We start from the raw sequence: 11,804 nt of genomic DNA, 5'->3' as shown, positions 1-11,804 counted from the left end.
TCAAATTATGGAAAGAAATTCATACAAGTACAATAGAGCGTTCTTCTTTAAAATAAAAAAATGGTGCCCACTTAAAAAAAAAGCATTTAACAACTATTCTTGTAATAAGACATTCTAGCAAAAACTCTGCTATTGTCTAAATCGTTTGAAAGCTGAATAGCAACATGACGGTCATCCAATTAGGGGTGTCAATTTCGGGTCACGGGTTGGGTTCGGGTCGAACCCAAAACTGAACCAGCACTATTCGGGTCAACCCGAACCCGACCCATTTTTAAAAACGGGTCGGTTTTCCATACCTGAACCCGACCCGCTTTGGGTCCGGGTCAACCCGACCTGACCCGAATGACCTGTTTTCAACAAAAAATTGCTAATTTTCGGGTAAAAAATGGGTCAATATCCTCTTTTCGGGTCAAAATCAGGTCAATCTCAGGTTGCCGGGTCAAAACCGGATTTTCAGGTCAAAATCAGGTCACTTTCGGGTCAATTTCGGGTCAAAGGGTAAACCCGAACCCCACCCGATTTTTGAAACGGGTCGAAATGTTGAACCCGAACCCGACCCGTTTCGGGTTCGGGTTGACCCTAACCTGAAATTTTCGGGTCGGATTCGAGTCGGGTTTTCGGGTCGTGTCAAATAGTAACACCCTACATTCAATAATCCGATTGAAAACGAACATGATATATTAAGATTAACAAAAAAATGTACATATAACATCCAAGTTGGGATGACGAATCGAAAACTTTCCCACAAGAGTAAATGCAAAAGGAGCAACAAGTTTCACGACATATTCTTCAGAAAACATAACTGTCGGAGCTCCCTTAAAGAAAGTATAAACAAACGAAATAGTCGAAGAAGGAGATGAAGTATTACTGGATACTACCTCTTTGAATGAGTGAGAAATTGATTAAGTGTACTAGTAATTCCAAAAAAACTTGGAGTTTTGACCATAGTCGCAGGTTTGAAAGCCCCACAAGGATTAAAAGGGGAAACCGTCATCCTTGAAGCGACAGGCACCATGGACGAAGAAATAGGAGTCAGAAACCAACCAAACACCAGATAGGCGACGAGTAGTGACGGGGGCCTGCACGGTGATGACAGCCTTGACCGACAAAGCAAACGAAGTTGGGCAACACAAGTGGAGGATTGAATGGGGCGACTCTAAGCTAGGGCATCGTTTATAGTGTAAGAAAAATGGCTTGAAAATCTTCAATTGAAATCATGATCTTGTATCTTGGATGTTTTTATATAATTATTTTAGGGCTTACAAGCACTTTCAACATTTTGGTTAAATCATGATGGCGTATCTCTTATAACTTGTAATCTATTTATATATTTTGGTTATCAAATAATATTATATTTTTTTTTAATATTGGATGTTTTTTAATTGATATTAATCTTTTCAACTTCTATTTTCATTTTTAGAGTTTCAACTTCCCAAAGAAGAAAATGAATGATTTTAAAAAATTAGTGTTTTTATGACTACAAATAAAAATATGAATTACTCAAATACTCTGTTTAAAATTGCGCAATTAGAGGCGCGCCTCAAGGCGCGCCTTTGCGTAATTTGACCAAAAAACGCCTCGAGGCTTACGCAATTCTAGGTGAGGCGTACGCCTCACAGAATTGGCCCCACCCACTTAAAATGAAACCTATTCCTCCCTTCATCCCGCACGGTCTCCCTCTTATTTCATTAAAATATATTTAACTAATTATAATTTATATCATGTCATTGGATTTAACTTTGATTTAACTTTGATTTAACTTTTGAAGCATGCAGATGTCAGTCCCACATATCGATACGTTACAGTGTAATTTGTCTCTTGAGCTCATAAACATTTCCATCTTCCAAGGCTAGGCGCATATGCAGAAAGCCAGCGCTCATAGACTTCGCAGGTTCAAGTTATTCACCTCCATTAATTGCGAAGCTTTTCTCCCTTCTCTGTCGTTTTTCATCCCATCCTTGTTTCTTCTCTCCTAACTAGTGTTCCATAGGTAAAATTCAAATATAAGAAGAAGAAGAATGTCACGGCTGAAGGTAGAGAAAGAAACATTAAGCCCCAAGATAGAAACCATTGATTCCTCAAGTGGTTTCGTTGGTTACAGTTTCTTCAGGCTGCTCTTCCCTGATTCAAATTTCATGAAGCAGCTGGTCTATGTTGTTAGCCACACCAGTACTCATATATCAGAATTAAAATAATAGCCTGTAGCGGTGTATGTGTTTCTAATAAATCTATATATATCTGTGTAACTCTCATACCGATAATCAAGATACAATATTCATTTATTTTCCATCTCGTCTCTGTTCATCTTCTTGCTTGCGTACGATTTCTACATATGTCACTATCCTTGCTTCTTGCTTTCTCAATATTTTTTACCTACAATTGATACATCAAAGCTTTTTCTTTACAAAACTTATGCAATTATTCTCTCCTCTAAAATACTTTACAGAGACTTCCTCGGAGCTTCGGCGACCATGTTCAAATAGAGAAACCGAACAAACAAATAGCAGAGCTCATAAACCGGAAAGCCAAGTCATGGAAAGTAAATCTCAACAAAGATCCTGAAGGCTTCTTCTGCTTCACTGGCGAAGGTTGGAAAAAACTAGCAAGAGCTCACCATCTAAAGCTCGGATACTTCCTCACCTTCGATTACAATGGCGGCATGCTCTTCAACTTCCGTATCTTTGGCTTAAACACAACAGAGATTCAGAACTACCCATCACAGGAGGAGAAGAAGTGCAACGAGGAAGATGAAGAGAAAGCTAATATTTTTGAGGCTGTCATACACTCCAGTAACCTATCGAAGCCATATATGAACATTCCTAAAAAATGTAAGAAGCTTACGGAGCTTTCAAAGGACGGGGGGAAGGGGAAAGTTGTTCTTATAGATGAAAAAGGGAGGAAATGGCCGGTGAGGCTGAGTCATAAGGCGGAGAGAGGCAGTACGGAGAGGTTTTTCATTTATTCTGGTTGGTTGGAATTCGTTCATGGGAATGGGTTGAGAAGAGGAGATAGATGTGTTTTTGAGCTGGTTTGTCTGAGGTTTGAGAGCTTCATTAAAGTTCGGATAATCAGATGTGGTGTATAGAGGAAGGCTTCTTTGTTACAGTTTTTTGACTATTTATAGGATGGCTATAATTTTGTTAATGTTTTATTTAAAATCATTATGATAGCAAGCTTTATTTATTTTTTTTTTTTGGCATAAAGATCTGTTAGTATGTTTTAGATGCTAGAAAATTGTTGTTCAAAAATATATATATTATAGTTTTCATGTTAGCTTTTTAAAAAGTTATACCTTAGTGAGAAATTATGCCTTTCTCGACAAAAGTGATCATCATACGAGCAAGAACTCTACGCTGTTATACGAGCCTTGAAACAGTGGGAGCAGTACTTACTTCACCAAGAGTTCATACTCTGCAAAGATAACAAGGCTCTCCAATATATCAATAGTCAGAAGACAATCAATCGCATGCATGCTCGTTAGCTATTGTTTTTACAAAGGTTCTCCTTCACAATTAAACACAAACCCGGGGCGGACAATCAGGTGGCTGACGCTTTAAGCCGGAAAAGGAGTATATTGCTAACACTACAAACAAAAATAACGGGCCTGACTTGCCTCAAGATCTGTATGCATCCGATCCCGATTTTAGTACAATATGGAGTCAATGCCAAGAGCAGCCAACAGTCGATGAATATTCTATTGGGCATGGATACCTGTTTAAACAAAACCTTTTATGCATCCTTGTATCCTTGTGGTGTCAACACTTAATTCCGGAAGCTCACGGTGGAGCACTTGCAGCTCATGTGGGAAGGGATAACACGCTACGCCAACTCCAAACACGATTTTTCTGGCCCAGGATTCGTGGCGATGTGTTTCGTCTAGTTGACAGTTGTCCCATTTGCCAAAGCTATAAAGGAGGTGCTCAAAATACCGGTATCTACATGCATGCCACTACCCATTCTGGATTCTATATGGGAAGAACTCAGTTTGGACTTCATTTTGGGCTGCCGAGAACTAAGAAGGGAAATGATTCTTTCATGGTGGTCGTCGTCAGGTTTTAAAAAATGGCTCATTTTATCTCTTGAAAAAAGACCTCCAATGCAATAGTGATTGCTATTTTTTTTTAGGAAATCGTTCGCCTTCATGTAATACCTCGAAGCCTTACTTCAGACTGTGATGTGAAATTCATAAGCCACTTTTGGTGAGAGATGTGGAAACGATTGGGCATAGATTTACGCCTTAGCTTGGCATATCGTCCTCAGTCGGACGGTCAGACTAAAGTCGTCAACCGCACATTGGGCAACATGCTAAAGTGCTTGGTCCAGGAGCACCATCGACAATGGGAAGAAGTGTTGAGCAAGACGAAATTTGCTTATAATTCAATGACAAACAGAACTACGGGTAAGGCTCCTTTTAGCATATCTATACCAAGCATCCTAATATAGTTCTCGACATTTCTATCCTGCCTAAATGTAAATCTACTGCTGCCACGAATTTCACCGAACAATATGCTGAGATGCTATCTGAGGTTCGCCACCAATTATCAAGTCCAATCAACGGTACAAAGAGGCAGTAGATAAATGCCACCACCAGCGTTTGTTTATGTTGGAGATCTCGTCATGGTAAGGATGCGTCGAGAACGATTTCCACCCGGCACCTACTCCAAGTTGTCTCGTCGCAAGATGGCCCCATCCCTATTACAACAAAAATCAACGACAATGCTTACTCTGTTGCATTGCCTGATGGTTGCAACACCCCACCGACCTTTAATGTGTCGGATATTTGAGCCTATACTCCTCCTGACGACGGCGTCATAACTCTTAGCTTGTTTGAGTCGAGCTCTTCTGAACCCGAGGAGGACTAATGTACTATGCTATACCCGTGAGACAAGCTACCACGGCTAACCGTCAGACACGCTCTCCACTACCTCCTATACTATTTTCGTTAGCTGCTACACTCGTTTGTTTTATTTCTGCAATTTTTTTTTTATAGTATTAGTCACTTAATAGAAAGTATTACATATAGCAAATGCCTAGAAAATTGTAAGCAGATTTTCATCTTTATCAATATACAAAACCTTGAGCATATCAGCTCGATATTTCCCTGATCCATTGCTTGCGATTTCTTCCTCTAGGCATCACGCAGATCCTTTACGGCATCACATTAAAGTTCGGATAATCAGATGTGGTGTATAGAGGAAGGCTTCTTTGTTACAGTTTTTTTCCCGGATTTAATTTTTGAAGTCTCCAACTAGCTTTTGCCACGAGATTCGTGCCCGATCAAGCTAATTTTGTGATGACGTATCAATTATGATAGCAAGCTTTTTTTTTTTTTTGCATAAAGATCTTTTAGTATGTTTTAGATGCTAGAAAATTCTTGTTCAAATATATATATATATTATAGCTTCCATGTTAGCTTTTTAAAAAGTCATTCTTCTTTAGGCTACTGGTGAATCTAGAAAGCTACTTTAAGAAGCAGCAAGAAATTCGTTCCAAACCAAGACTTAGGCTTCATTTGGGGTGGCTTATTTCCAGCTTCTTAAAGCAGCCTTTTAGTACAAATTGTTTTAATTTTTGCAATAGAAAGTAACTTTAAGAAGCAATAAAAAGTCATCCCAAATGAAACCTTAATCATCTTTATGAAAAATTGCAGTCTTCTCGAATAAACTTGGAAGTCTATTTGCCATTAAATTGTAAAGTATGTGTACTTTGTGGGGCTTAAAATTTTTTATATTTTTAAATAGATTTTTAATTCTTTTTGGGGCTGGAGTTTGAGATGGTTCTAGGTGTTTCAAGACTCAACTTGTTATTGAAATGAATGCCTATATAAATTATTAAATATACATATCAGGCATATATATGTATTATCTCCAATGTTTGGAGAAATTATTTTGTGCGGACACTGGATGGGTAGAACCGTATGGTTTGTCTCTGTGAACATAAAAAGCACTGTTGTGTCTAACTGTTCTACAACTGCTATATTTCATTAACGACTTAAGTTTCGTTCGAGATAGTTTTCTTATTATTTTATGAATCAGGCCTAAGCTACTTCTTATGGCATGAGAGAAACAAAAGATTCTTTGGAAACTCTATTTCAACTATGCTAGCTACTGTTCTCCTTAAAGTCAAGAGAGTAATTAAAGCCAAAGCTAACAGATGAGCATCATACAACGAAATTCAACAGCTATTTTTGTTTGCTTCCTCTCATATTTTTGGCGCACTAGTAAATTTTCTGACTCTGTTAAACTTTGTTTGTTTTTGTATTTTTTGGAGCTACACTGCATTGAGATCTCTCTTGTGAGGTTCTTCGGCATAAACTTTATGCGAAGGTATTTTGCTGGACGATTTTGAATTTATTTTTCTCTACTGTGGACCTTTGTGTTGCAGAATTTTTCTGATTTGGAATTAATCGACTATGGAAATTCTAGTTGAATTTCTAACTCAATAATCAAAGACCCTTTTATGGGTTGCTTTGTGCTGTGGATTTTTCTTGAAAGCCTTTGCTTCAATGTTCCTCGATTCTTATCAGACTAAAAAATAACATATTATAGAAAGAAGAAATATCGAACTATTATTAATAAATTCCTAACTTATGATGAAGAAATAATAAGTTCCTACTAAATTAATAAAAACAACAAAATTAATAATATTTTTGTATAAATTGCTAGTCATTTGTTATTCTGTTTTATATTTGATTGAACACTTGCCTCACATTAAACTTTCAATTTCCTTTTTAAAGGTAATTTGTATCAAACTGGCTTATGATGGAGAGATTATTACATGTGAAGTCCGGACCGTCCGGAGATGAATCTAGATGCGCCACATCACCTAGATGCACCGGGACCCGGGTGATGTGGTGCAGCCGGATTCGCCTCCGAACAAATCTGAACGCCACACCTAATAGTTTTCCTTATGATGATGTTGTATCTGTCAGAACTTAAACTCTGAACATTTATAAATTTCCACGCTGATTCTAAGTTGATAGAAGAAGAAAAAAAATACTTCTTAGATCTAATGCATCCGGATTCGCCTCCGAACGAATCCAGACGCATCACCTAATAATTTTCCTTATGATGATGTTGTATATGTCAGAACTTCTACTCTGAACATTTATAAAGTTCCACGCTGATTATAAGTTGATTGAAGAAGAAAAAATATTTCTTAGATCTAATGCATCCAGATTCGCATCCGAACGAATCCGGATGCTGCACCTAATAATTTTCCTAATGATGATATTGTATCTGTCAGAACTTATACTCTGAACATTTATAAAGTTCCACGCTGATTATAAGTTGATTGAAGAAGAAAAAATATTTCTTAGATCTAATCAAGGTGGGCAGCTGACTATGTGAACCGGTGTTACAGGTATTGTCTCCCACCACTCCTTCAGCCTTCTATTTCCTTGCTTGCTCTTCTCATGCCTTGTGTTCTGAAACTTAGGCATGAAAATATATGTAACCAATCCAATCAGAACAAATTTGAAGGGCACAATCATCAACAGAAGTGCAACTACACTCAGCCCACTCATTGCCATGTTTGAATGCTGCAACCAAATCAGATCTTTTCAGTCTATAAATAAAAAGAAGAATCAGATTTCATAAATTGCTAAGATAAGACTAATGAAAATGAGTGACTTTCTCACCTTTGGAGTCTTTGAAACAAAGATGGATTTGATTTTTAGTATGCTGATGTTTACTGTCTTAACCATTTCATCAAAGTTTTTGAGGCCATATTGGGCTGATACTATGCTTTCCACTGTTGTTTTATCTGAGGGAGGGGAAACCACAACCTCTTCAGATACCTCTCCAAGTCTTTTGTGCCTTGCCCACATCATCATTCCGACGACAAACAGTAGGAGTGCGGCGAGGGCCGGACCAAACCATTCCCTGGTTGGAAGCCATGAACATGATTTGAATTGTTCCAGAAAGGTTTAAAAAGGGGAGTTGGATAGTTGGTGCTTACTTGTATATAGTGATGAGAGTTATGATAAATGAAGCTAAAGAGACTGTTGGCCTTTCCCATGAAATGATTCTTTGGAACCAAGGTATTAGATTTCTAAGTGGGCTCAGTAGCTCCTGCAAATAAATATAAGATGGATCAGTTTTTAAATATCCTACAAAGAAATTAGATAAACTGGTAGCATGCTTACTTCACAATTTTCCCCGACAATGATATTTTCAAAGTCAACCAGCAGCTTTATGAGATCAAAATTTACAATTATCTTTCATGAGATTAAGGATTTGTTTGGGACAGCTTTTTCAATGCTTTCTAAAATAGTGTTTTAATTAAAAAAAAAATAAATTAAAATTTTTGTACTAAAAAATCATTTTAGAAAGCAATGAAAAAGCTGTTCCAAACGAAGCCTAAATGAATACTCAAATTTCTTAACAAAACTTCTCTCATGTAAGTTTCTCCCCCATAATTGAAGGTGTTATAAAACATTATCATATAACATGCTAAGAACCAACTCTTACTGTAAGAAAAATAATGCTATCAGTGATTCCCTCTTCTTTAATCCCCCCAACAGTAGCATTGGCGATGCTAGCCTCCTTGGCTTCCTCTCTCACCAATTCAACGGTCGTCTCCAGTGATGCTAATGATTCTGCTTCTGGGCTGCTTGGTGTTATCTCACCACCTTTTATATTCGTTGCATCCACCATTGGAATTGCCAGATTCAGACTCTTAAGTATGGAGGCAGCACTGCAACAGCTTATTCCTTTTGTCTTCTTCAAACTATTATACAGTTCTTCCAACACATAATCCCCTTTGGGAACTTCATCAAGCAAAGTGAAGATTAAGAAGTTGATGGGAGGAGGTGGAGCCATTCTAAGCATTTCCCTTGCTGCATGAAGCCTCATTACTCCCAAAATTGTTCTGGCCTGCACTTCCCAAGCTTGCAAGAAGGCTTCTGTTTCAGGGTACTTTGCATTGAATTTTGACATGAATCTATGCATTAATATCACTTCTTTTATGAGTGCAAACCAATGATCTCTACGGGTGGAGCTGGTCATTTCTGGGAACTCTAATGTCACTGGTTCTGCGCTGCATAAATTTATGCATGATTTGCTTTAAAATCTTCATCAGATAAATGAAAATTGAACTAAAGTTGGGCATTATTACAGTAGTGAAGACTCATATGTTATGGCTTTATCAAACAAGGGAGCACCAAAAGGTCCAGTAGATGTTGCTTTCACTTGATGATCTATATCAGAACTCGAAAGATCAATTTTAAAGGCGTTCTCATATGAAATTGATTTAGAAGCCTCAAAATAGAGTGCAAGATTTGTTAGAGTAAGTCGGCCTGGAAAAACATTCATAGCAAAGAACAATTGTCATGCACCATTGAAATCCACTGCAAATAAGAGCCTAATATGGAATTTAAATTGGTGCAGGGGATAAATTAGGACTGGCCTGGCCAACTTGTTGAGCCTATGTGACGAACAACTCTTGGAGTCATTCCATCTCCTTCTACATGCAAGATGAATTCATCTTCTGCAAGTTCAAATCCTGTTGGTGATCTTTGTTTCTGAAGGTACTTTATATATCTGTCAAAATTAGAATTAAGATGAAGGATATTTGCCTTTCTTTACATCCGATAAAGATAATTAAGAGCCTATTTGAGGAGAAATTATTAGGTTCGGACACCTGACAGAGAGAATCAACCAGATTTTTCTCTGTCTATAGTAAAAACACAGTTACTGTAACAGCTGAGCTTTGACTGCGCTTTTACTGTAGAAAGAGAGAAATCTGGATGATTCTCTCTGTCCGGTGTCTGCACCTAATAATTTGCCCTGGGAGTAGTTTTTTCAAATTTAAACTACAATTCTATTTAACTACTATTTAGGTGTTTTTAAAGATTTTTTGTAATGGGAAATAATATCTTATAATCAAGTCAACCCAAGTGTGGTTGCTATAATAAAATAATTATCTAACTATTTCAAAAGAGAAAAAATTATAATATCCACAATAACTATAAAAAATCTATTTTTCTTGCAGTAGTTATATAACATGTAGGTTTTATAGATAGTTACAAACACCTTAAATGGACTCTAAGGCTTTGTTTGGGACGGCTTATTTACCACTTCTTAAAGCAGCTTTATAGTATAAAAATTTTTAAGCTGTAAGAAAGTCGTCCCAAACGAAACCTAAGAGAAGGTTAACCATAACTTCTACATTTGAACATTTATATTAATAATAAAATGGATTAAGAACCAAAAAGAGGCTTACTTGTCTATCTCTTTGAGAAACCTATCATAAGCAGGATAGTGAAGTCGGTTTGCCGTGGACGCTGTGAGCATCTCGAAAGTAAATCGGGCATTGACGACATCAGCAACCAATGGAAGAACATGTCCCAACCATACAAAAGAATCTTCACCAACGTTCTTTTCTTCATCCACCTATTGATCTCAAATTAATTGCCAACAAAGTTGACATAATAACATGCTAATTCTCACTTAAAAAAAAAAACAATAATTTGTCTAATTCTTCATGCTCTACTTACAAGAAGTGGCATTATATCTGAATAGAAGAGAGGAATATCATCATACATCAGACCTGCATTTCCTTCCAAAACTTTCTTTTTATCTTCCTTTTCCTTTCCAATACCTTCCTGCTCAATATAATTAAGAAGTGATTAATAAATAATGACATAATTAAGAACTAATGACAACGATGAGTTAACTAATGACAACGATGAGTTGCAGAGAAAGGAAACAAAACAAACCAAATAGGACTCTTCATCTGTTTTGCTTGGGATCTGCCATGCCAGCATCATATCGAAAGTGAAACGGCTAAAATCTCCATCGCTAATTTTCTCTCCAATTTCGCTGCAAATTCTTTCAATTGCTTTGGAGCTGCAAAACTCAACCAAGCTCCTTGAGTAGTTATCAACAGAGGCTTTCAAGCTGATGTCAAACTCGTTGATGAGATTATCTTCTGAAGTGTTCAGAATTCTGCATTGAAACATTTCATTTGAAGCATAATTATGTAGCAATAGGAAGTTAAAGAAAATGGAGGGATGGAGACTTGAATATATATATCAGGTATGTGTGAAAATCTGATTTTATTATCAATCAAAAATAATAATTGTTTCTAATATTGTAACAAAAGGCAAGAAAAGAATACACCTTTAAATATTAATTGGAGCAATGAAGGCTCCATTTTCTTACAGAATTATTATTGATACTCACTGGAAATTGCTTTGATCGGGCATGTATCTCAAGGCATATTCAAATTAGAAAGTTTTGAAATTATGATTATTTTATCATTGTTTTTAAACAAAATTTTATACTAGGAAGTTGTATTTACAACCGTTTTAAAATTTTACTTTCTTTATAGCAGCTTTATAAAACAGTAAGAAAGTCGTCTCAGCAAAGCCTAAAACTACTTCATATCAATTCTTTGAAGCCCACACAAACTTGTGTTTTGAAAAACAAATTAAAGCGTTTATTTGGGACATCGACAACTATTTATAAAAAATAGTTGTAAGACTTATTACAGGAAAATCTCCTATTACCAACGAATTTTATTGCAGAATTCCAATGGATTACACTGAAATATTTCAAACTAATTTTCAAGCGGATTTTCTGGCTGATTTTTGGGCAGGCAGTGAGGGAGGGCTTGCGGTCAGGTGTTCGGGCAGCGTAGGGCAGGCGGTGGCTGTTAGCTTCAACGGGCTTATTCCGGCAATTAAAAACCATCGGAAAAATATTTCCAATAGATTTTTTTCTATGAAGAATTTTTGTGACGCTCATTTTACCGATGAAAATTTTTCCACCAGACTCTTTTCAAATCCACCAGAAAATTAA

General features: G+C 36.8%; 2 protein-coding genes across 2 annotated transcripts; one reads left to right on the top strand and one right to left on the bottom strand.

Annotated features, from left to right (window-relative positions):
• The first annotated feature begins 1,955 nt into the window (after positions 1-1,955).
• On the top strand, positions 1,956-3,085 carry LOC110092493 (B3 domain-containing protein REM9-like). Its single transcript, XM_028691993.1, has 2 exons — positions 1,956-2,147; positions 2,447-3,085. The coding sequence occupies exons 1-2, from the start codon at positions 2,019-2,021 to the stop codon at positions 3,083-3,085; spliced, it is 768 nt and encodes a 255-aa protein (XP_028547826.1). The 5' UTR covers positions 1,956-2,018.
• A 4,021-nt stretch (positions 3,086-7,106) lies between these two features.
• Positions 7,107-11,043, bottom strand: LOC110092474. Its single transcript, XM_028697624.1, has 9 exons — positions 10,721-11,043; positions 10,499-10,606; positions 10,225-10,394; positions 9,409-9,542; positions 9,118-9,298; positions 8,472-9,039; positions 7,960-8,072; positions 7,640-7,883; positions 7,107-7,540 (listed from the first exon to the last, which is right to left on the bottom strand). Exons 1-9 carry the CDS (start codon positions 10,961-10,963, stop codon positions 7,325-7,327), a joined length of 1,977 nt encoding a protein of 658 aa, XP_028553457.1. The 5' UTR covers positions 10,964-11,043; the 3' UTR covers positions 7,107-7,324.
• Between the last annotated feature and the right edge of the window lie 761 nt (positions 11,044-11,804).

This window comes from Dendrobium catenatum, unplaced genomic scaffold, assembly GCF_001605985.2.
Source record: "Dendrobium catenatum unplaced genomic scaffold, ASM160598v2 fragScaff_scaffold_9, whole genome shotgun sequence".
NCBI classification, from domain to species: Eukaryota; Viridiplantae; Streptophyta; class Magnoliopsida; order Asparagales; family Orchidaceae; genus Dendrobium; species Dendrobium catenatum.
The sequence above is the reverse complement of the archived record's forward strand: the minus strand, read 5'-3'. Positions and strand labels throughout refer to the sequence as shown.